Here is a 26,245-nt window from a genome sequence, read left to right as displayed (position 1 = left end):
TTGAAAGGAGATCTGTTTCATACTGTTTCTATGGTCTACCACATTTTACCAGTTTCACCTTTCTACCCCTGCTGTGCTTGATGGCAATACAGCACAAAATAGCTGTGCTCAGTAAATTCACAATTTTAGGATATAAAGCAACAGTGAAAAATAGTATCAAAAATAAAGAAACAGAAAAAGATGACCAAGGCACCCTACCAACACTGCTACTAAGACCCTCTTTAACTTTTCCCATAACTCAAAATAAATACCTAAACATATATATTCTTAAGCAAGAAGTATGGAGACACATTTTAGAATATGTAAATGGGTTACTCAATGCTAGGAAAAAAATCAGATTGAGTTATCTTTCTTTATTCGGGTGTGCTCCTTCTTTGGAGGATTATAAACAGTACGTAAATATGATGTAAATATGATCACAATATGGAGGCCGATTTTGTTATTTTCGTATCAAAAATGAAGGCAGTCAATGACAAATACGTCTGAATTTTCTGTTTATTTTACAGAAAACAAGTAAAACAATGTCTTCAACGAGTTTATAACTTTCTGTCATTACGTTTCTTCCATGAAACTACGGTAAACATCGCAAATTGTGCCCAAGTTGTTGTATACACATTTCTTCAAAGATAATTGCAGACTGACCGATTCTATTTGAACGAATTAATGTTGATGATCATTAATGACCCATCCGATAAACGGATTACCTATAACAACAGATTATGACACCAGTTGTAACCATTGATTAGCTTGGGGTGGTAAACAAAGTCATAATCTTTTCCCCAGGTAAAATTTAGTAATTAGCGTATCATATCAATACGCAAATTAATATGCAATCGATCTTCAAAAAAGGCAGGGCGCCCTGGAAACTGTAAAAAGGGCACAGGGCGCCACTCGGAAATGTGCCCTCTGAAAACAGCCTAGCTGGAACACTGCTCTAAATATATATTTCAACAATTTCAACAATTAATGAGCTAGAGTAACTATTTTGATCTGGAAAGACTATGTAAATTTATAAAAATTGTGTAAGGGTCACTCCTCCTGGTTAGTTTGTAATTCAATAATGAGACAACCATCAATATAAGTTCAAATGTTGTGGATATATTAAAGCAATAAACCACTATCTAGTCTGTTGCATTTCCGTCATAAAACTTTCATTTTAGTGAACATCATTCGTGCGTCTAAGGGCATCCTCACTTCCTCTAAATGTTGCGCTAGTGGTTGATTAAACTAGAGGCTCTAAAGAGCCTGTGTCGCTCACCTTGGTCTATGTGAATATTAAACAATGGACACAGATGGATTCATGACAAAATTGTGTTTTGGTGATGGTGATGCGTTTGTAGATCTTACTTTACTAAACATTCTTGCTGCTTACAATTATCTCTATCTATAACAGTACTTTCTGTGGAAAATGTTATTGAAAATCTTCAAATTTTAAGAAAATTGTTAAAAATTGACTATGAAGGGCAATAACTCCTTAGGGGATCAATTGACTATTTTGGTCATACTGACTTATTTTTAGTTCTTACTTTGCTGTAAATTATTGCTGTTTACAGTTTACCTCTATCTATAATAATATTCAAGATAATAACCAAAAACAGCAAAATTTCCTTAAAATTACCATTTCAGGGGCAGCAACCCAACAACGAAATGTCCGATTCATCTGAAAATTTCAGGGCAGATAGATCTTGACCTGATGAACAATTTTACCCCGTCAGATTTTTGAGTTATAAGCCAAAAACTGCATTTTACCCCTATGTTCTATTTTTAGCCATGGCGGCCATCTTGGTTGGTTTGCCGGGTCACCGGACACATTTTTTAAACTAGATACCCCAATGATGATTGTAGCCAAGTTTGGTTAAATTTGGCCCCGTAGTTTCAGAGGAGAAGATTTTTGTCAAAGTTAACGCAGGACGACGACGGACAGATGAGCTAAAAATATGCTTTATTGTGTAAATTATTCGGCAAATTAAAATCTTATCATTGCTCAACAGCACTGCTGTGATTAGGGAATTTTGATCATGTACCTGCAGAACAAAAAATAATTTCTAGTTTATCCTGCACAATGATGATCACTAAGATGCTTGATGAACGTTAATAAATCAGGTATATAGGTGATCCCCTCTATCTGGTAAATGACGTCATAAAAGCATGCATAATTGATTAAATTTTCAAAGGACATAACTCAAAAGTGGTCTATTATGAAAATGAGTTACTGTGTGGCCTAAGTATTGTTTTTTTACCTTTTTTAATTTTCCATCATTTGCCATGAATGTAGTCACATTTTCCAAGTTGAAATTACTCATCAAATTTAAAGCTGAAAATAAAAGTATATATATCTAAAAACTCTTTTTTCAGAAAAAAATATAAATTGCTTAAACATTCATTACAAGCCTGTTTTTATAAAAAGGTAATATATTTTTGCATGATATCATTTTGAATAATAAAAAAAATGATACAATATCTTTATCAAAATAATAACAATTTGTTCTTTAAATTATGTCTGCACATATTTTTTTTCTCATTGGTTTTAGGCATTCCACTTTCAATTCTTTTCATTCCTTAACATCAAACTGGATTTCCATAAAAAATATGAAGGTTTTAGAGGCCAAGGGCAGAACTATAAATACAATTTCGATTTGGGAATTTATTAAAGCATCACTTTCTACTTTCTCAAAGATTAAACATATCAATATTTTCATAGTCTAAGAAATGATATGTCACATTTTTTCTTTAAAAAATTTTAAAATTTTATCATAACTCACCAGACTTTTCTGACAGTGGGAATAATCTGGACAAAAACAGTTGTATTCTTCCACAAAAAACAGTGTTCTGTGACTTGGATAATCTTCTTAATATATCTGTCAACAAATGTATAACACAATCAAATCTATCAGAAAGTCACTTCTTAGATTGTCTCAACTTTTAAATGAAACAAAAGTTATTTTAGCATTTAAAAAAATTATTATCCAAAACTATTAGAATTAGAAACCAATATCTAAAGGTTACAATAAACCATTAGATTTTATGGGCGCAGCCATTTTATGAGCATAACATGGTATTCAGAATTAAGAGTATGACTAATCCTGATTGGTCGATATGTGCGCCCGTTGTTTTTTATTATTAGAGACTTCGTGCACTCTGCTTTATACAAAAGGCAAAATAAAAATTATTCCGTAGCCCTAAAGGCACTGAGATGACTTTTCAACGCTAGGACAAGACACGTATTTTTAAGGGCAAAATTGATAGGCATGGGAGATAAGTACAAAATACGCTAAGAAAAGCAACGCCAACCTATATTTTTTGGACCAAAAAATACTGTCATAATAACTTTTCTTTGATTCTAGCAAGGTTTCGTTAAGAAAATCAACTTTCTAAAGTCTGTATCTCGAAAAAGGCTACCATTGTCGCCTATGGGGAAATTAATTGTTTATTTCAATCTAAAAGCCCCAATTATCCTATTAAATGACAAAATGGGAAATGAAGCTTTCCTCATTACTAGTAACATCTTCTTCCTCGTATTGTCGATAGAATAAGAGTTATTATTAAATTATAGAATCCAAGAGACCATTTTTTTTTTTTTTTTTCCTTGTACCTGAAAAACCCAACCTTGATATAAAACTACAAACAACAAGTTCTCAACAATAACCAAACAAATCCATTTATAACAGAAGTAGTTTTTTCAAGTTTTGCTAGTTTTTTTAATTATCATTCTTCATGGAGTAACAGCAGTAAAACATATTAATAAGATATACAATAATTTGCACAAACTGTTTCCCAACCAATTCCCCTCTCCCTACACACATTTCTTTCCTAATTCCTATCAAACTATTTATACATTATCAAAGGTCAAATTGATGATACATACCATTGCACATTCTGAGAAGGTAGTTCTTACCAGTATCATAAAATAATTTCTGTAATATAGAATATCAACAATATAATAAAATTTCATGAATCAGTTCATCATTGTCATTTTCATTCTTAATAAATATACTGGTAAATCACAATTCACATATACACTAGCAAATTATTGATTTATATAATTCTCATATTTTTGCTGGTTCTCTGTTCATTATAAAATCTACTATCTACTACTCAAGACAATTATAGTGGTGAAGACTATTGTTTATCAATATAATTGTCTTGAACAGTAACCCTTCAATTTTAGAACAATGTACATATTGCATTTTTTTATTTTTCAACGAAGTTTATACTAGGGGAAGAATAGCTGTATAACTACATGTGTTAACCTCTTAAAATAAAGTACACAAATTGTTGTTTTTAGTCATTTATGAATTTTTCAAACAGAAAAGTCTTTTTAAAAATAAGAATATATATGTCAGAGTTGTATTCATCATCACTATAATTCTAATACACTTGTTTTCTAGTAAATCATGGTCTTATTCTATCCACAGATAGTACTTACAGATTTCCAAACACTAAGTTTTTGTTCTACTAAGTCTTATTCTATCCACAGATAGTACTTACAGATTTCCAAACACTACGTTTTTGTTCTACTAAGTCTTATTCTATCCACAGATAGTACTTACAGATTTCCAAACACTTAGTTTTTGTTCTACTAAGTCTTATTCTAAGCAATGATAGTACTTACAGATTTCCAAACACTAAGTTTTTGTTCTACTAAGTCTTATTCTATCCACAGATAGTACTTACAGATTTCCAAACACTTAGTTTTTGTTCTACTAAGTCTTATTCTATCCACAGATAGTACTTACAGATTTCCAAACACTTAGTTTTTGTTCTACTAAGTCTTATTCTAAGCAATGATAGTACTTACAGATTTCCAAACACTAAGTTTTTGTTCTACTAAGTCTTATTCTATCCACAGATAGTACTTACAGATTTCCAAACACTAAGTTTTTGTTCTACTCAGTCTTATTCTGTCCACAGATAGTACTTACAGATTTCCAAACACTAAGTTTTTGTTCTACTAAGTCTTATTCTATCCACAGATAGTACTTACAGATTTCCAAACACTAAGTTTTTGTTCTACTAAGTCTTATTCTATCCACAGATAGTACTTACAGATTTCCAAACACTAAGTTTTTGTTCTACTAAGTTAAACACCTCTTGACATTGATCTATGGTTATAACATCAAATATGTCAGATAGAATTACCAGTGGTGTGTTGTGTGAACAGGCATCTGCAACAAATATTAATTATGTTAAAAATTTCTCTCATGTTTTAATACAAATATAAGAAGATGTTGTATCATTGCCAATGAGACAACTCTCCACCAGAGACCAATTGATGTAAAAGTAAGCAACTACAGGTCACCTTCTACAATGAGCAAACCCATACCTCAATCAAGAATTTTTGGTAATAACTGGGGACTTTAGTAGTTGGTTTTTTTTACTATCCAATTATAAATTATCATACATAAACTATTGTCGGTAACTTTTGTGCAATGTTAACTGCAACTGTAAAATAGACTGAAGCCTTTTATAGCTGACTACGCGGTATGGGCTTTGCTCATTGTTGAAGGCTGTACGGTGACCTGTAGTTGTTAATGTCTGTGTCATTTCTTCTTGTAGACAGTTGTCTCATTGGCAATCATACCACATCTTTTTTATGTGAACTAACCGAATGTAACTAAGAATTCTCACATGATAAACTAAAGTTGCATATCAAATAATCTAATGTGTTTTAAACTATGATCTTTTTCTTTAAATTTTCAGAAATATAGTTTTAACACAAGTAAAACATGTATGTCCCTACCTTGTTTAGCAAGTAAAACATTATGTCCCTACCTTGTTTAGCAAGATCTATGGAATGTTCTAAGATAATCTTGTAAATATCACATCCTGATTCAGACATCTGTAAGAATAAACGTAATGTTTTGCTAAATTTGTTTTAAACATTGGTTAGAATTATGGTTATTAAATTTGAATTTTATTTGTTTAGGATGTCCAAAATTAATTTCCCCTCCTTGCACATTTAGAGCTTATTAGCTAAATTTTAACAGAAAAAAAAAGTATCAGTCTAAAGTATTCAATCTGATCAAAAGGCCTGATTTTTTACTATGTCTTACAAACATGATTGCACACAGACACTCTAAATCATAACCAGATGCTCCGCAGGGCGCAGCTTTATACGACCACAGAGTTCGAACCCTGAACATTGGGGCAAGTATGGACACAACATTCAAGCTTGATACAGCTCTGAATTTGGATTGTGATTAAATACAGTTAACTCTCGTTGTCTCGAACTCGGTTGACTCGAAATTTCGGATGAGTCGAAGTTTTCACGTTGTCCCGAACTTTATTCCATACAAAAGTATGTAATTCGACTCCTAATGAGTCGAAATTGGATGAGTCAAAATTTCGGTTGAGTCAAACTAAATTTACGGTCCCAAGGTTAACAAAGCATTCAAAATTCATTTTTTATCTCGAACTAATACACATATGTCAAAACATGACCTCCAGGATTTAAATGGATTGAAGAGTTAATCTGACAATACATGTGTAATTAAAATTTCCGGTCACTGACAACTGTATTGATTTATGACATGCTATTTCCATGAGTGTTTACCTAAGATTATCTTTTATAGAGTTTTGATAAATAATTAGTGATACATTGTTAATGTTCATGAAAAAGTATTTAAAATGTTTACAAAACAATTAATTTGCGATTTACACTAATGAGCTTGGGTGTGTATAAAGTGAGGATTATGGCTTCCGTTGATGATCACCTAAAAACTACTCAAACGGCGTCTTTAATCTTGTTATATTTTCTTTTGAAAAGAAAGAGTGAGATAAAACAAAATGAATAGAAATCAAAATTTTCTTAAATCTCTTGTATCCGAGAATAAACAATTTTGTCAGCTATAATCGACCTGAATAACGAAACTATCGATTGGAAATTACTCTCTTGGAAAAGCCATAGGATTTTTTTGAATTAAAAATAGTGTTGTCAAATCGTACACTATTGCCTAACAGGTTATTTGGATAATCGTTCGACCGATTAACCGGTTAACCGGTAGTTTAAGTTGGACTTTGAAAGCCTTAAATCTTTAGTACCCTTCACATAGCAATAAGATGTGGTAACAATCTTCCATCCAAGTCATAAATTTACGCTTTTTGTCCTTTAGCATTATAAGGCTTGTTTGTTAGGATTCTTTGCGAAGTTTGACTTTTAATATTCAGATACACCGTATCAACTATCGCGTTTGTATCAACTTCAGATTGAAAAATAGAAAAAAAACTTCTTGATATCGTAGAAGCGAATATGTCTGAAGCCGATAATTTTTTCCTTTTCTCTTGTCTCCGATATTAATGTGGAGTGTTTCAATTTGAAATGATTAAGCATGTTACTCGTACTATCACGTATACATTTAGTACATTCACATTGAATTGCATTTCACAATATTTTAGTTAACATTTAGTTTAAAGTATATTATCAAAGCCTTACACGACGGAGGTTGCACATTTAAAAGTAGGTCTACACGCTATTAGATCAAAAATAAAATAATGAAGTAAATCGTAAAATTTAATCGTATTCCTGATTTAAAGTTACAATTAAAATAACAAGTATACTAATTATGTTTCATTAAGATCTTGCCCCAAGCTGAGCGACAATTTCTAATTAATTTTATGTTTTTCGGATTAACAATAGCAATCAATAGACTGGACAATTGATCTGTCAAATTAATTACCGCGACGACATTTTAAAATAAAACATAACTATTTAATGATTTCGATACAAATTTATATCAAATCTATTAAAATTGAAAAAAACGTCCGGTTAACCGGTTAGTGTTTTTGGTATTCAGTATTCGGTCGTTCGACCGGTTAACCGGTTAATCGTTGACAACATTAATTAAAAACAATTGAATAAGTACAAATAATGTCATTATAATAATAAAAGACTGTGACATACAAATACATCGATCTGATACTAGAATATCGATCCCCTTGCCATATTCACCCGGATTTATTTTAGCTTTACCAAGCTAAGCAAGAGTTGTGTCCCTTAGATTGTCGAACTTCCGGTGTACGTTTGAGTCGAACTACGTGTATCTCGAAATATTTCTCTGGTCCGGCTGACTTCGACATAACGAGAGTCGACTGTAGTTCACACAACACAGGTTTCTGACACATAATGAATGTGATTTTAAATTGGACATTACCTATTATGGTCCAATATCCAAAATCTAAATACATGGTTAGATTCAGCATATCAAAGAACCCCAAGAATTCAATTTTTGATGAAATCAAATAAAGTTCAATTTTGAACCCTTTAGACCTCAATGTGGACCAATCTGATAACGGGGCCCAAACATCAAAAATCTAAATACAGGTTAAGATTCAGCATATCAAAGAACCCCAAGGAATTGAAGGATTCAATTTTTGTTGATATCAAACAAAGTTTAATTTTGGACCGCAATTTGGACCAACTTAAAAACTGGGCCTATAATAAAAATTATAAGTACATGTTTAGATTCAGCATATCAAAGAACCCCAAGGATTCAATTTTTGTTGAAATCAAACAAAGTTTAATTTTGGACCACGATTTGAACCAACTTGAAAACTGGGCCGGTAATAAAAAATCTAAGTACATGTTTAGATTCAGCGTATCAAAAAACCCCAAGAATTCAATTTTTGTTGAAATCAAACAAAGTTTAATTTTGGACCCCAATTTGGACCAACTTGAAAACTGGGCCTATAATCAAAAATCTAAGTACATGTTTAGATTCAGCATATCAAAGAAACCACAAGAATTTAATTTTTGTTAAAACCAAACTTAGTTTAATTTTGGACCCTTTGGACTTTAATGTAGACCAATTTGAAAATGGAACCAAAAATTAAGAATCTACATACACAGTTAGATTCGGCATATCAAAGAACCCCAATTATTCAATTTTTGATGAATTCAAACAAAGTTTAATTTTGGACCCTTTGGGCCCCTTATTCCTAAACTGTTGGGACCAAATCTCCGAAAATCAATCCCAGCCTTCCTTTTATGGTCATAAACCTTGTGTTTAAATTTAATAGATTTCTATTCACTTATACTTAAGTTATGGTGCGAAAACCAAGAAAAATGCTTATTTGGGCCCCTTTTTGGCCCTTAATTCCTAAACTGTTGGGACCTTAACTCCCAAAATCAATCCCAACCTTCCTTTTTTTTTGTTTATAAACCTTGTGTTTAAACTTCATTGATTTCTATTTACTTATACTAAGGTTATAGTGCGAAAACCAAGAATAATGCTTATTTGGGCCCTTTTTTGGCCCCTAATTCCTAAACTGTTAGGACCAAAACTCCCAAAATCAATTCCAACCTTCCTTTTATGGTCATAAACCTTGTGTTTAAATTTCATAGATTTCTATTCACTTGTATTAAAGTTATAGTGCGAAAACCAAAAATCTTTGGAAGCCGACGACGACGGACGCTGCCGCCAACGTGATACCAATATAGGACCAAAAAATTTTCAATTTTTGCGGTCGTATAAAAAGTTGTTTACTTATGCATTCAGTGTTCTTTCCAGTATTTCCAAATAGCACTGTTCCCCTTAAATTTAAAACACCACATTTAAATATAGCAATCTAGTGTCAAGGTCCAAGGGAAAACACTGATATACAGCAGAAAAGGCTTATATAATTCATGTAATATTTATAGCATGTACATTAAACCCCTACTTATATATTATTTATAAGTCTTTCATCTATTAAATTCCCATTGAACTTACCACTAAATCTCTGACAATATCTTGTAAAGCTTGGTCCACAGCTAACCATTGAACTTACCACTAAATCTCTGACAATATCTCGTAAAGCTTGGTCCATAGCTAACCATTGAACTTACCACTAAATCTCTGACAATATCTTGTAAAGCTTGGTCCACAGCTAACCATTGAACTTACCACTAAATCTCTGACAATATCTCGTAAAGCTTGGTCCATAGCTAACCATTGAACTTACCACTAAATCTCTGACAATATCTCGTAAAGCTTGGTCCATAGCTGACCATTGAACTTACCACTAAATCTCTGACAATATCTCGTAAAGCTTGGTCCATAGCTGATTTCTTCTCTGACTCACTGAAAATAAACAGCCAAACATTTTCTGTATAGTGATACAATTCATGTTTGATTTAAAGTACTATAATTAATGTTTACATTAATTTCTGCCTTAATAACCAACTTACTAAACAAGGGCACTTTGGGTAATCATAGTTTGAGTGTAAGTAAATCTTTTACTTTATGTGTATTATAATTGACAAGGAATAAAATCACTTGATATTGTGGTATATTAATGTTTTGCCAATAGAAATGAGATGCGGGATTTATATCAATGACCAACCCAACAACAAAAATAAAAGACACATATCATGGAATATCAAATCATTTTACTTACGCATTGACATTTTTATCAATGTGTATTTGGACCAGACATAGTTGTGGAGAGTTCATCTTCATTTTTTGTGTATGCATGATCTGGTATTTGTGTACTCATTTGGTCAGACAATATACATATGCATGATCTGGTATTTGTGTACTCATTTGGTCAGACAATATACATATGCATGATCTGGTATTTGTGAACTCATTTGGTCAGACAATATACATATGCATGATCTGGTATTTGTGTACTCATTTGGTCAGACAATATACATATGCATGATCTGGTATTTGTGTACTCATTTGGTCAGACAATATACATATGCATGATCTGGTATTTGTGTACTCATTTGGTCTGACAATATACATATGCATGATCTGGTATTTGTGTACTCATTTGGTCTGACAATATACATATGCATGATCTGGTATTTGTGTACTCATTTGGTCTGACAATATACATATGCATGATCTGGTATTTGTGTACTCATTGGGTCTGACAATATACATATGCATGATCTGGTATTTGTGTACTCATTGGGTCTGACAATATACATATGCATGATCTGGTATTTGTGTACTCATTGGGTCTGACAATATACATATGCATGATCTGGTATTTGTGTACTCATTGGGTCAGACAATATACATATGCATGATCTGGTATTTGTGTACTCATTTGGTCTGACAATATACATATGCATGATCTGGTATTTGTGTACTCATTTGGTCTGACAATATACATATGCATGATCTGGTATTTGTGTACTCATTTGGTCTGACAATATACATATGCATGATCTGGTATTTGTGTACTCATTTGGTCTAACAATAATTATATACATATGCATGATCTGGTATTTGTGTACTCATTTGGTCTAACAATATACATATGGTCTGGTTAATTAACACAATGAATGTTGTAAAATTAACATTTGATACTGTATATTTCCTCAGGTATGCCCCTTTTGAGTTGTCATCAAAAAAGGAGAAAATCAAAATGAAAATTTTATTACAACTGCATACACAGGGTGTAACTGAAAAGTAGTTAATAGTTTTAGAAGTTACAGTATTTTGGTTTGTAGTCAAGTTTGTTTGAATTAATGAGCCATAACGAGTGAAGCATTCCCATAGTATGACTTTGATGCAACAAACTGTTTGTCATGCATTTCATGTGATGGTCCAAAAACACATATGGTCTGGAACATATACATGTAAAAGAGATATTCATGATACTGGATATATACTTAGTTATACTACTAACCGTATTTATATAAATATGTTATTTTCTTTGGGACATGGATTTAGCAAATAAATAAGCAATATACTCTTTTCTGTCTCTTTAATACCCACCTTCCATTGTATGATTTGTATACTGTAATGCACTCCACATTAGACTTTTGCAACAGAGATTCTCTCAAAGCACTCTGAAATAATAAGTAAGTTTTTTAGTTTAAAAAAAATCAACAGTCATACATGTGCATGTATATGAAAACAAGACTGCTACTTTTATTTTGGATGTAACCTACTACCAATTCACCAACATTCCAACTGACTCCATTTTCAGAAAACAATATCTGTAACAAACATTAACTTTTAGCTACCCCTTTACAATCAATGAAAGTCCCAACTATGTATTGGCTTCCGAAGCTACACAAAACACCTTACAAATATAAATTTAATTCGTCTACAAGCCATTGTTCCACTATTTAATTATCTATTCTTCTTACCAGTACACTTGGTACAATCAAAAACCTGATAATAAATTGTTCAAATAAGGCCTTCGAAAATAGTGGAATAAATTACTTTTGGAGTGTCAAAAACTCGTTGGAAGTACTTGATAAATTGCATGCTTATATTGGTGATTTTGAATCTGTTCAAAGTTTTGATTTTTCTACCCTATATACCACATTGCCTCACATTCTCATTATGAAAAAATTCACACCCCTAATTAAATGGACATTTAAAAAGTCAGAATGTGACTATATATGTTCACTCTTTTAGGTCATTTTTTAGTAGCAATAAACAAAAAAAACTATGTCAATTGGACATGCTTTGATATTATATCTGCCCTTCAATTTTTATTAGATTTATTAGATCTCTTTGGAGATTCCCTATATCGTCAGGTTATCGTAAATCCAATGGGGACCTGTTTTTGTATTGCTATGAGTCACAATTTATGACAAAAATCAGCAAAGACCCATCGAAACAACATCTGATACACAAATTTAATAATACTTTTAGATATTTGGATGATATTTTGGCTCTCAATAATGACGACTTCAGTATGTATACTAAAGAAATTTATCCTGTTGAACTTACTTAATAAAGCTAATACTAGCAATGACCACTGCCATAAGACATAAGACATAAAGCTTTATTTAGAGTTGGTATAAGCAAGCAATTACAAACATAAGCTCTGAAGAGCTTTTAAAACCGAAAATCCTCGATCTTGATATCTATATCATTAATGAAAAGCTTAATACTAAAATTTATGATAAAAGAGATGATTTCTCATTTCCTATCGTTAATTATCCATTTTTAGATGGTGACATTCCCTTGTCACCATCTTACGGAGTTTATATATCTCAACTTGTATGATTCGCTCGTGTATGTAACAATGTTTTAGATTTTAACAAGAAAAATTTATGTATTACTGAAAAATTATTTATACACCATTTTTCATGTTCTAAAAAATAAGTGATAAAACACTCAAATTCCTATTTGCTGACAACATAAAAGAGAAACAAACAAATAGAACCAATGTTTGTATAACTTTTAGTCTATACTACGTTTATTACATGGCCGAAACGACCAAGACCGAACCGGCTCAATGACAATGGCCGAAACGTCTTGTTTCCCAAAAAAATATGTAGGATTGTTTGAAGAAATTGTTGTTGTCAAATTTTCATTTAAATGAACATGTAAAAATAAGTGTCTTGTTGGTTTAATTCAAGCTCAATTTAAAATTTGAAAAAGTTATCTAAAAGTGATGGAATTACTGTAAATTTTCCCACAGATCCCAGAAAGTTAAATCCGATGGAGGCTGCCATCTTGAAATTTTCCGCAATATTTGATGACGTACTTCACACTTCCGGTCATATTTTGACGTTTCGCTGGCCCACGAAACACCGACTAGTGGTTGGCAATGTGCATACCTTAACTATTTAAGTGGAAATGAATATTTGACAGTCAAGGTCGTTAAAAACTTCCATTTGACAACCAAAAATGATGTAATTTTATATTATATAGATTGTCTTTGCCCTGCAAACCAACACCCCATTCTTAGACTATCTAAAAAAAAGAAGAACAAGACCATATATAGCAGGGCTAATGGCACAACCATAGGCTTTAAACTGAATATGAGGCAGGCATTACCTGTGAATGGGGACGAAGTTTGTTTAAATTATTTTTTTTGTAATTTAAATATTTGTTAAAAAAATATCCTTTACTATGTTTAGTGGACCATGAAATGCGGTAAAATCTCTAATTTGGCATTAAAATTAGAAAGATCATATCATAGGGAACATCTTTACTAAGTTTCGAGTTGGTTTGACTTCAACTTCATAAAAAATTACCTCGACAAAAACTTTAACCTGAAGCGGGACAGACGATCGGACGGACGAACGAACAAGCGGATGAACAAACGGACTAACAAACGGACTAGAAAACATAATTCCCATAAATGGGGCATAAAAATTTATTGTTGAAAGTGAAAACTTTAACCTGAAGCGGGACAGAAGGACGGACGGACAACGAACATGAAAACATAATTCCCATAAATGGGGCATAAAAGTTTATTGTTGAAAGTGAAAGTAGTAATTTGGCCAAAATGAAAGTAGGGTAGAGATTAGAGGGAGGCTGGACTTATTCTGGACGTTTGGATCGGGTGTTTTTAAACTCTGGAATATTATTTTTTTTTAATTTCGGGATGTCAGCTTATGAATTTCGTTAAAATACGCACCTCAGGATTTCATTTTTTTAAAAGCCCGGGACTTCGGGATCAGGGCCCCTCAGACCACCCCTCAAATGAGCCTTAGTCATTTATATGAGATCCAAATCCTACCATTGGCATGTTAATAGGGCTCTCAAAAGGAAAAGCATTGATGGATTGTCCTACAAGCATATTTTATTAGAATAATAATGCATGATCTATAAGCAGTTTCATTTATTTCATGTTTGAAGCGGTGCAAATTTTTAATTTAATTTGACTTTTATAAAAAAAAAAATGCATTGTAGCAAAGGTGAAGAATAATTGTGGTATAATGCCAGAAACACGAAAATTATTGAATTTAACAGAAAGGAAACACATAACAGATTTTGGAAAAAAAGATAGAGGGCTTTTGATACCTTATATGAAATTCTCCAACCATAATAAATTTTACAAAAATTCATCCTACAACAGTTTACAAGCTGTATATGCCCGCGATTTCGCGGGTGTGTTCTAGTATTATAATATTGATTTTGGGTCACTTGTGCACAAAAATGAAATTGAGGTCAAGGTTATATTTTAAATTTTTACTTTTCCTTGTTTTATGATCTCCTCTCTCACTTTTAAGATATAGATACAAGAACTATTGAAAAATGTTGGCCTGATTGTGATGTAGATATGATTCATTTGGTCTGAAACAATCCAATGACATCTTATATGAGTTATTGTCCCTGAAATTATTAAATTTAAGATGAATTGATTATTACTCTAACTTGGTACATGATAAAGCCATACGGTCTTTAACAATCTGTTGGGTGACATATAACCTTGAAAAGTATCACCTGGAGGTAACCTTGAGTAAATTGTAAGTAGCTATTTGTGCACTTATTCCTTTGAAAAGTACCTTAAAACTTTTTTTTTAGATAAGCATACAAAAACCTAATATTTGAGATCAGAAGTGACCTTCAATAAACCAGTACCTTATATCTCCCTTATTACAGGCAAAAGTATATAGAAACTATATATTTTGGGAATCCGTGTGAATAAAGCTATCTTATGAGACTGGAAGTGACATATTTAACCAGAAGTTGATAATTATCTCCCTTGTTTCATGCAAAAATATATAGAAACATATATTTCATGTATTTATTGAATCAGTATGAATAAATCTTTATGCTTGGATGCCAATAGTAACTTTGAGTTAACTAGAAGTAGCTTCTTATTGATAATTTAGAAAAATTGATGTGGAAAGACCACCAATTGTTCTGTGAACAATTGATTTTTAATATAACTTTAGTGAATGTTCTTACATGTGTCATTGATAGGCCATATGTCCTGATTCTTTAAGGTATGGATGATCCACTGGAATCTTCACACATCACTACAGGCCTGGCAGTCCAGGCAGTCCAGGCTTGTAAAATTTCTTTCAAGCATGTAAAAATCATCTCTACAGGCCAACAAAATCTAACTAAATTCTCAAAAAATTGAGATACGAGCCTGCTGATTAAAATATTTATTGTGAAGACTGTGAGTGTGACCACTATTTGAAGTTTTGTCACCAGATGTATAACCTGGTGAATGATTTTGTGTACATGTATTGAATAATGTTTTCTTATTCAGATATGTTTTTATTTACAAAGTTTCTTTTTCTTATGACAGACTTCTTTTTGTGACTTGTAGGTTTGAGAGAGTTCACCTTTAAAAAAAAACCTAGGAGCTTGTATATGTGTGTCATAGTTGAATCACATCAGTTGATGCATGATTGAAGTTTTTCAGGTTATCATGGTCATTTTTTTTCACTGGCTAAGATTCAAGATTTTTAATAATTTGAATCAAGAAAATTCTATCTTTTACCAGCATGCGTACAACCATTTTAGATATCATTAATTGAAAGATATACAGTCATTAAATTTGTGGACATTTGTAAAATTAATTGTATGGTAATTATATATTGATTTTTATCCATATAGAAACAGATGGTAAAAAATCAATGATGTTCAAAATGATATTTCAGTTATTATAATTTAAATATATACATGTAATGTAAAGAAATGATTCAATGTTTTTAACTAGAGCTAGGAGTCGGCTGTTTAAGTGTTTGGAAAATTCCTATTGTATTAGAGCTTGTATTTGTAAAGTAGATGTATGTAAACAAAATTCATGAACAAAATTAAATACTCGCTCTGATTTTGTTTTCACTGACTAAATGGATTGATCATACAAAAAAATACATAACTTTTGCTATATTTGTTTTAGATCAGTGACTCCTCGAGTCACACCACTATCTGTTGGACTACTGAGACAAAAGGGAAGTAACTCTGCATTGTACGAAATGTCTCAAAAATCTGCTATAGTTCCTATGCCAGAATCCTCAAATAAGAAAACAACAGAACTTAAGATTGGATTTTTTGATATATCAGGACAATCGCCAACTATGCAATTCATCCTGCTTACAGCTGCAGTGTTTGTTTTTTATTTGGTATATGGTTATATGCAAGTAAGTTACAAACATTATAACAATATTCCTTTTTGATGATGTACCCATATTTATGATCATTGTGCTTTGATGGTTTTTATACGACTGCAAATTTTGAAAAAATTTTCGTCGTATATTGCTATCACGTTGGCGTCTGCGTCGTCGTCGTCGTCGTCGTCGTCGTCGTCGTCGTCGTCGTCCGGCGTCCGAATACTTTTAGTTTTCGCACTCTAACTTTAGTAAAAGTGAATAGAAATCTATGAAATTTTAACACAAGGTTTATGACCATAAAAGGAAGGTTGGTATTGATTTTGGGAGTTTTGGTCCCAATATTTTAGGAATAAGGGGCCAAAAAGGGCCCAAATAAGCATTTTCTTGGTTTTCGCACCATAACTTTAGTTTAAGTTAATAGAAATCTATGAAATTTTGACACAAGGTTTATGACCACAAAAGAAAGATTGGGATTGATTTTGGGAGTTTTGGTTTCAATAGTTTAGGAATAATAAGGGGCCAATAAAGGGCCCAAATAAGCATTTTTCTTGGTTTTTGCACAATAACCTTAGGTTAAGTAAATGGAAATCTATGAAATTTAAACACAATGTTTATGACCACAAAAGGAAGGTTGGTATTTATTTTGGGAGTTTAGGACCCAACAGATTAGGAATTAGGGGCCAAAAAGGGACCCAAATAAGCATTTTTCTTGGTTTTCGCACTATAATGTTAGTATAAGTAAATACAAATCTATGAAATTTAAACACAAGGCTTATGACCATAAAAGGAAGGTTGGTATTGATTTTGGGAGTTTTGGTCCCAACAGTTTAGGAAAAAGGGGCCCAAAGGGTCCAAAATTAAACTTTGTTTGATTTCATCAAAATTGAATAATTGGGGTTCTTTGATATGCCGAATCTAACTGTATATGTAGATTCTCAACTTTTGGTCCCGTTTTCAAATTGGTCTACATTAAGGTCCAAAGGGTCCAAAATTAAACTTAGTTTGATTTTGACAAAAAATGAATCGGTTGGGTTCTTTGATATGTTGAATCTAAAAATGTACTTAGATTCTTGATTATTGAAGTTTTTTTGGTCCAGTTTTCAAATTGGTCTACATTAAGGTCCAAAGGGTCCAAAATTAAACTTTGTTTGATTTCATCAAAAATTGAATCCTTGGGGTTCTTTTATATGCCAAATCTAACTGTGTATGTAGATTCTTCATTTTTGGTCCTGTTTTCAAATTTCAAATTCTACATTAAAGTCCAAAGGGTCCAAAATTAAACTAAGTTTGATTTTAACAAAAATTGAATTCTTGGGCCTCTTTGATATGCTGAATCTAAACATGTACTTAGATTTTTGATTATGGGCCCAGTTTTCAAGTTGGTCCAAATCAGGATCTAAAATTATTATATTAAGTATTGTGCAATAGCAAGTCTTTTCAATTGCACAGTATTGTGCAATGGCAAGAAATATCTAATTGCACAATATTGTGAAATAGCAATTTTTTTTTTAAATAGAGTTATCTTTCTTTGTCCAGAATAGTAAGCAAGAAATATCCTATTTGTGCAATAGCAAGAATTTTTTTTAATTGGAGTTATCTTTCTTTGTCCAGAATCAACTTAAATCTTTGTTATATACAATATACAATGTATATACACTTTTTACTACCAACTGATAAATTTAAATAATCTTTACCATTCAGTGATAACAAGCAGTTTTTTTACATCTTAATATTTTATGATGTATTTAAATGAGTAGTTATTGTTGCAAACTCCATTAGTAATTTGAATTGATATCAGTTTTGAAAAAGGGAAACGGGGATGTGAAAAAAAAGGGGGGGGGTAAATTTTTCTCATTTCAGATTTCATAAATAAAAAGAAAATTTCTTCAAACATTTTTTTGAGAGGATTAATATTCAACAGCATAGTGATTTGCTCAAAGGCAAAAAAAACCTTTTAAGTTCATTAGACCACATTCATTCTGTGTCAGAAACCTATGCTGTGTCAACTATTTAATTTTAGATTTAAAAAGTTTGAAGAAGAAATCTTTAATTGATTTGTAAAATCTTGGCATTTGTTTTGTGTAAAAAAAAAAACCATGTAATGTCAAAAATTTGATCACAATCCAAATTCAGAGCTGTATCATGCTTGAATGTTTTGTCCATACTTGCCCCAACTGTTCAGGGTTCGACCTCTGCGGTCGTATAAAGCTGTGCCCTGCGGAGCACCTGGTTGCCATATATTTTTATTTTACATGATTGAATTTAGGCAAATTGCATAATAGGATCAAAATTTCATATATTGCTAACTGAAATGTTATATAAAGTAAAATCACAAAAATACTGAACGCTGAGGAAAATTCAAAACGGAAAGTCCCTAATCAAATGGCAAAATCAAAGGATAAAACTCATCAAACAAATGGACAACAACTGTCATATTCCTGACTTGGTACAGGCATTTTCAAATGTAGAAAATGGTGGATTGAACCTGGTTTTATAGCGCTAAACCTCTCATTTTTATAACAGTCGCATCAAATTCCGTTATTTGTACAACGATGAATGAACAAAACAGACATAATTGGTAAAATAGTCAAAATAGGGTTACAGCAGTCATCAATGTGTTACAATCTCAAGTCATCATCATGAAGAGATTGCTATTTACAGTTATGCATAATTTCATTGTAATTGAAGGACTAAACTTATTTTCCAATAAGAGTTCTGATCAGGAGAGTTATTTTATAAATCACAATTGCTAAGTAAGTGATATCCACTCTCATATACAGGTACATGCTGTAATTTAACATTTGTTGAAAGACATCAAATTGTTTGGGTTTTTTTTGGGAGGGCTGTTAAGGTTTGTGCATATCTGAGTGTTGACAGTTTTGCTATTGAACTTCATCCCTTTTGAAAAACAAGTGATACAAGACAAGTGTTGATCCTTGTATTATATTTTCGTCCTGAACATGCATGAAATATTTGCCACTAGATGTTAAGCAACCAACAATCAATCATCCTTGTATTATATTAAATGCATATTCATGAAGTTGCTGATTTTAAAATAAAGCATAACATCGGATTATTTTGTATGATTTTAGTTTGTTTTTCTTCAATACTTGTTATAAATTAAAATTTAAATGATTTCACTTGATTTTCAATATTTGTCACTCAATAGGAACTGATATTCAAACTTGATGGATTCAGACCATTTGGTTGGTACTTAACACTAGTACAGTTTGGACTATACACTATATTTGGTCTCACAGAACTACAGTTTAAAGCTGATAAAGAAAGAAGGTATAATACTACTATTTCATTTCAAATCAAACAATTAGCACCTTTAAAAAAGAAAAATTATTAATTCTAGCATTTTTTTTCTCTTCATTTTACATGATGATGAAATAACAAATTATTAATGTATACAGGTGCTTGGAATAAGAATTGATAAGTCTCTAGCCCCCAGAAAAAATTTAAGTAAATAAAACAGGAGAGTGCTTAAAAAATCATGTGTTTTTTACTGATAAAATATTATTTTACAATTACAAAAAGCAAAACACAATTCCATATTGTTTAACAAAAATATTTTTTTCAGGATTCCACTCTCATCGTATGTTGTGATAGCATTCTTAACGGTATCAACAATGGGGTTGTCCAATACCTCTGTTGGATATTTAAATTATCCAACACAAGTTATCTTTAAATGTTGTAAACTTATACCAGTTATGTTAGGAGGAGTCTTAATTCAGGGTAGGTGCTAGTTTTTCATATATTTCTCTGAAAATACTGTTAATTACAGGTTATCAGTTTGTATATTTACTACCAGTAACAAACTCATGAAGTTAAATCAAGGATTTAAGATTAACTATACTGCATTGGCTGCAGTTAACATTCATAAATGAAAGTAGTTTCAAAGTATATTACCGTAGAAGGAGTCATTATTTAGCTCAACTCTGTAAAAATTCTATTTATTTGTGTTATAACTCTTTTATATAAAGTAAGCATACTTTAACAAAAGTGTATCCCTTGCAAGTATCAATGAATACATAGAGATGAGGGATATAAATCAACACGAAACAACAACAAAAAATCATCTATGTATCCTTAGTCTGACTTAGGTCTGTATATATGTATTAAAATAATATCTCATCTGTTTAAGGATAACTTACTAGTTATGCCTATTGAAGATATACATTTTAAAGACTTAAAAAAGGTTGAGAGATGTTCAATACTTTATGTTCTTTCTCTTTATATTTATTTGAAAATTATACTTGTTTCTGTTTTTTCATTTTTTAGGTAAAAAGTACAAGTGTATAGATGTAACTGCAGTATTATGTATGTGTGTAGGATTAATTTTATTTACTCTTGCTGACAGTAGTGTATCACCTAGTTTTAATACATACGGTATGTTATTGAAATAGTTAAGAATAAATTATAAATGTATAGAATTATATATATAATTATAGGTTTTACTAATATTGCATAAGGATCGGTTATTTTTGCCAATGAGATAAATATCCAAGAGAGACAAAAGGATGTGGATTTAAGCAACGATGAGTACTGTACAGCCTTCAAAAATGTGGAAATACCAGTCTGTAAAGTACTGTAGATTCAGTATTATTCGTTGGATACCTATTTTAGTGAGATTCGTGGGTACTGGGGAACCAGGAATTCAAATGTTCAACGAATAATATATCATCAAAAAATATGTATGCATCTAGATTGTCAAAAGCACGAAATCAAATTTCCATGAAAATGCAAATTTTGAGCAATCCACGAAAATTGATAGAATCCACAGTAAGCTACAAAACATTTGTATCAACATTGAAATTTCATGTTTCTCTCCAATTTAGGAACAAAATAATCCATTAACACAACTTGTTTCCCGTTCAAAATAATTATATCATTAGTGTAAACTGAGTAACAGGCAGAACTGGTTTTGGATAGACTTTGATGGCGTCATGAAATTGTATTAGGCAATGAAAAAGAAACCAACACATAGAAAAGTTTTGACATAAAAAAAAATTACAAAATCTTGAAAAGAGGAAATGAAAATCAAGCAGCATTTATTGTCTTTTAAGTTTGCCCTAAAGCAACTTTATTTTCTTGCTGGTTGAGAATTAAAATTTCCCCTTTGCTTGAAACAATTCGGACTAATTTTGAAATCATTGACATCCCAAACAAGATTTTTTTTTTAACATTGTTGGATCCAAACTGGCAGTTACTCCTAGAATTTTTTAACCCATGAATGAAAATCCCATATTTAACAAAAAAATGTTTATAAAGATTTTTTTTACTAGTTAAAATTCTTAAAATCTGAAATTATATGTTTTTGTTTAGTTTGTAATATGTCAATAAATAAAAGGTATTGTGGGGTGAAGAGTATACCCAACAACACAAAGAGATTCCAAGAGGCATTTTGTATTTTTTAGGTGTAATATTGATATCATTAGCCTTACTGGCAGATGGTGCTATTGGTAATGTACAAGAGAAAGCATTAAAACAATATCAAGGATCTAATTCAGAAATGGTATGTAATTGCTTCATTGAACATTCCAATATTCAAAACTTTTTTTTATTAAATTCTTTTAGATCTAATTCTTAAACTGTCTCTTTTAATTTTTGATTCAGTTTGTCAATAATCCTATTACATAATTTATAAACCAGCCAGTAGAACAGGGGCTGATTTAGATACAGTGTAACCTTCCTAATCGGAAACTTGAGTATTCCAACATCCTGCTTTAACCGACACATTTTCATGGTCCCATTATATGCCTATCCTTGCAGAAAAAACCTGAGTATTACGTCATCCTGCTTAATCTGACATTTTTTCTGGTCCCCGAGTGTGTCAGATAACACACTTCAGGTTGCACTGTATACCCGTGCTCCCGCAGAGCCAAAAAGAGAGAAGACATATAAATAAAAAAAAACAATTATTCAAGTCTGCACCAAAGCAACACAGCTTAACTTGGTTCCAGGTTGAGAATGAACATTTCAACATTGATTGGAAGCGCTTGACAAAAAAACTGTGTTCTCTGAATCTGTAAGGGAATAAGCAAAAATGTTGATGATCTGATGTATAGTCAAAAGATTGATAAATCATGGTTAGTCTGTTAGCTCGGAGTAATTAGCAGTTTTAAAATACTCATAGGGTCAGGAGTCATAAGTTTAAAAAGCCTGCAAAATACAGAAGAGATGAATAAGTCAAATTAACTAGATTTTTTTTTTAAACAGAAGCCTGTAAGAATTTCATTGTAACTAGGTAAATTATTGATTAGTCATTTATGATATACACAGAAAAAACATAAGATTCCAGATCCCATATATATTCTTTTATCTTTTCAGGTATTATATTCATATTCAATAGGATTTATATACATATTAATTGGATTGGTTTTATCTGGAAGATTACTTCCGGCCTTTGAATTTTGTAAAGATGTAAGTATAAGTGATTCTTGATTTTGTTTTAGATTCTTGAGTAATGGTGTATGAAAACAAAACAGCTAGTGGGGACATATAATCTCAGTGCAACACATTTGTATCAACTTAACCAAATATGACATAAATATCCCTTAATGAAATGTGTCTGTCTGGTCTAGTAAGCTGTTACACACCTACATTTCTTGTCAGATTTTTATGACATTTATATCATATGTTTATATCAGAAATGTCTTAGATTACTTGAAAAATCATCACCAATCTAATAATTTTACCAGAATAATGACCTTTGGAAACGAAATTGTGGAAAATTTCATTGTAAGCACTATCACTCCTATATATAGTAAACAGTTTTGTCAGATCCTTGTAGTCAAAGCTTGGACACAGAATCTGTATTTTAATCAATGTACTACAGTAGAAAATCCTAGCTATCAATCAAAGGAATTAAAGAACAAAAGCATCAATTCTCTTTTTAAAGTAGCCTTGAAGATATTTATATTTTCATATTATCATATATCTCCTTTGCTATTTATGACGACTTTATTTTCAGTATCCTGTAGAGACATATGGATATGCTGTGATATTTTCAATTTCTGGCTATTTTGGTGTAAATATAGTATTGACATTAGTCAAGTCGTTTGGTGCTTTGGTGGCTGTTACAGGTATAGTATTATTTTTTCGCCAAAAAGTTGTTCTGAATGGAATGGAAGTGAAAATAAAGTCAATTTATTTATACGTTTTTTTCTCAACGTTAATTAGTAAATTTATACAGTTTAAGGATAGGCAAAATAACTGGTAATTTGAAAGTGGTCATTTTTTTTATTGTTCACAAAATCAGACAATAATAATTATAAGCTACACTTGGAAATATTGATTTGAAGTCTAGATATTCCTTGATACTGTTCAAACAAGTTATTTTGACAGCTACTAACTTCAAGGACACAGAAGTACCCTGTTTCCTATACATATCATGTTTGAATCACAGGTATAAATATTGATTTTTTTTTCTTCAGTTACCACCTGTAGGAAAGCGATAACTATAATTCTGTCATTTATGTTCTTTGCAAAGCCATTTACTTTTCAGTAAGTATATAAAATAAAGAAGACTAAGACATTAAACAGAAACATAAAAACTTAACTTGGTTTTTTTTTTAATAGTAAATAGAAAATGAATACCTTGCATATAATTTACCATATTTAAAGCATCTTAAATTGGTCAATTATATCATGTCAATATTCAATTTATCTTAAATTTAAAATTGCATGTTTCATTACAGTGTAATGTTTCCTTATTACACAATAAAAAAATTCTATTAACAATCAATACCGGCTCTTACATTGCGGAAAGGAACTATCACAAGCTTTTCTAACCCTACTGACTAGTGTTAGCAATTGGTATGTATTGGAAGCAAGCATCTGTCATTCTTTATTGAAAAAAAAATGCAGTGGGTGACAGGGTCTACTATAAAAGTTATGTCTGATGACCCATATAAATTAAAGGAGATGTAGTGTTTACATGTACAATAGTACAAGATAGCAACTCAATGACACAAAAACATAAGTCAAAATTTGGTCGTCTTTTAGAAATCCTTCAGATGTTCTTTCTCAAAAATACTTTCAAGTGTTCTTCTGACTGGCATATACAAAAATTAACTTTTCAGCTGGGCTGACGATAATAAAATTAAATCATAGGTATCAAATCAACCAATAAGATTTGTTAAAAAATCATAAAAAATTCTGTGCCAACAGCCAGTCACTACTATGTAAAGCAGATATTCATGTAATACATATTTTGTCTTTTATACATATCTAACTGAACTAATTTGACAGAGAATTAAATAATGAATACGGATTTATTTTTTTTTACTTTGCACAATAAAATACAAAGTTTTATAAGATATACATGACTAACTGTCTTCTTTGTATCTTTTTCAGGTATGTGTGGTCTGGTTTAATTGTAGTGTTCGGAATCTATTTAAATGTATACAGTAAAAACAAAGATTCCTGGGATACATATTTATTAATTAAGTACAATGAAGTAAAATCATTACTAGGATATACCAGGACATATAGAAAATATCCATCAGCAACAACAGATGTATAATTTATATTGTATTTTTTATAGTTTTACAAAGAAATAATACATGGTTTTCATACAAACTTTGTCAATCTAAGTGAACAGAATCAAACAGAGGGTGAATTGTCAGAGAACTTATATTGTTTAAAACTGGTGCATGTCTTTCATATTTGTTTTTAATTAATTGTTTTGATATGAAAAAGGCTGTTAGTTTTCTCAATTAAATTGTTTTATATTCGTCATGTCAAGCCTTTTATAGCCACTACAACTATGCGGTATGGGTTTTCTATCATTGTTGAAGGGTTGCCTATTATTGCTTTCAACCACTTAATTTGAACTCTGGTGGATAGTTGCCTCATTGGCAATCATTAATCATCTGCTTATTTTTATACAGTTTTGGATTTTTTTCCCTTTTTATTAAATGGTTGAACAAGTGTTATATGATGACAAATTTGCCAGACTTTAATACAAAAATGTTTGATTCCACAGACATGTCTGATAAACCCATTTCCCCCTTTTGAGAAAAAAATTTGGTTGATTATATAGGGATTCACTGAAGCCTGATGGGAGCGGGCCCCCACTTATGAAAATTTCTAGCTGCACCACTGAAAACATCAATGTTTAATATATCATAAGGAAAATATATATTATTTTATATGAAGACGACATTTTCATTATTATTTTTGTTACTTTGTTTTTTAAACTTTCATATAATCAAGTTAAATTTCATTCGTATATAGTACTGTAGTTTATCATCTAAAGTAATGTTTACACAATTTGTAAAATCCTAGCACCATGGCTTCATTAAGTTAACAAAAATGTTACAAGACATTCATTCATTGGATGAAACTACTCTTTTTGCTTCATCAGATGTTATAATAGAAAGTTAATAATTTACACATGTATGAGTGTGGGTTGTGTACTTAAATGAATGTTTTGAATCTCTATTTATTTTATATTTATGAAATATATAATATACACAA

At 31.2% G+C, this 26,245-nt stretch overlaps 2 protein-coding genes across 5 annotated transcripts in view; one reads left to right on the top strand and one right to left on the bottom strand.

Moving 5' to 3' along the window:
- LOC139516991 (THO complex subunit 1-like) overlaps positions 1 to 13,485 on the bottom strand; it is a 27,552-nt gene extending 14,067 nt beyond the window's left edge. The window contains exons 1-8 of one of the 3 annotated variants that reach the window (XM_071307518.1): positions 13,361 to 13,485; positions 11,712 to 11,785; positions 9,998 to 10,058; positions 5,773 to 5,839; positions 5,047 to 5,165; positions 3,866 to 3,914; positions 2,763 to 2,858; positions 2,241 to 2,314 (exon numbers count right to left, since the gene is read on the bottom strand). In XM_071307518.1, the coding sequence (XP_071163619.1) occupies positions 2,241 to 2,314; positions 2,763 to 2,858; positions 3,866 to 3,914; positions 5,047 to 5,165; positions 5,773 to 5,839; positions 9,998 to 10,058; positions 11,712 to 11,785; positions 13,361 to 13,411 (591 nt within the window). In that variant the 5' untranslated portion in view covers positions 13,412 to 13,485. Of the gene's footprint in view, positions 1 to 2,240; positions 2,315 to 2,762; positions 2,859 to 3,865; positions 3,915 to 5,046; positions 5,166 to 5,772; positions 5,840 to 9,765; positions 9,821 to 9,939; positions 10,059 to 11,711; positions 11,786 to 13,360 lie in introns of those variants that run through there. The other 2 variants (XM_071307526.1, XM_071307534.1) reach the window with 2 other exon arrangements.
- LOC139517072 (adenosine 3'-phospho 5'-phosphosulfate transporter 2-like) lies at positions 13,427 to 26,245 on the top strand. 2 transcript variants are annotated; one of them, XM_071307707.1, is made up of 10 exons: positions 13,427 to 13,591; positions 16,546 to 16,786; positions 19,926 to 20,047; positions 20,343 to 20,497; positions 21,044 to 21,151; positions 22,180 to 22,277; positions 23,093 to 23,185; positions 23,736 to 23,847; positions 24,199 to 24,268; positions 25,121 to 26,245. In XM_071307707.1, exons 1-10 carry the CDS (start codon positions 13,587 to 13,589, stop codon positions 25,287 to 25,289), a joined length of 1,173 nt encoding a protein of 390 aa, XP_071163808.1. In that variant the 5' UTR covers positions 13,427 to 13,586; the 3' UTR covers positions 25,290 to 26,245. The 2 variants fall into 2 exon arrangements, with proteins under 2 accessions (XP_071163808.1, XP_071163819.1); XM_071307718.1 differs by having other exon boundaries at positions 13,447 to 13,555.

Source organism: Mytilus edulis, chromosome 1 (assembly GCF_963676685.1).
Source record: "Mytilus edulis chromosome 1, xbMytEdul2.2, whole genome shotgun sequence".
Taxonomy (NCBI): Eukaryota; Metazoa; Mollusca; class Bivalvia; order Mytilida; family Mytilidae; genus Mytilus; species Mytilus edulis.
Note: the sequence above shows the minus strand (reverse complement) of the source record. Positions and strands in the feature narration are given on the sequence as shown.

Bases quoted from the DNA above. Each gene is read 5' to 3' on its own strand.
- LOC139517072 (XM_071307707.1), top strand. The intron at 21,152-22,179 runs GTATGTTATTGA...TGTATTTTTTAG, and splicing joins ACCTAGTTTTAATACATACG to GTGTAATATTGATATCATTA. The intron at 23,848-24,198 runs GTATAGTATTAT...TTTTTTCTTCAG, and splicing joins TGCTTTGGTGGCTGTTACAG to TTACCACCTGTAGGAAAGCG.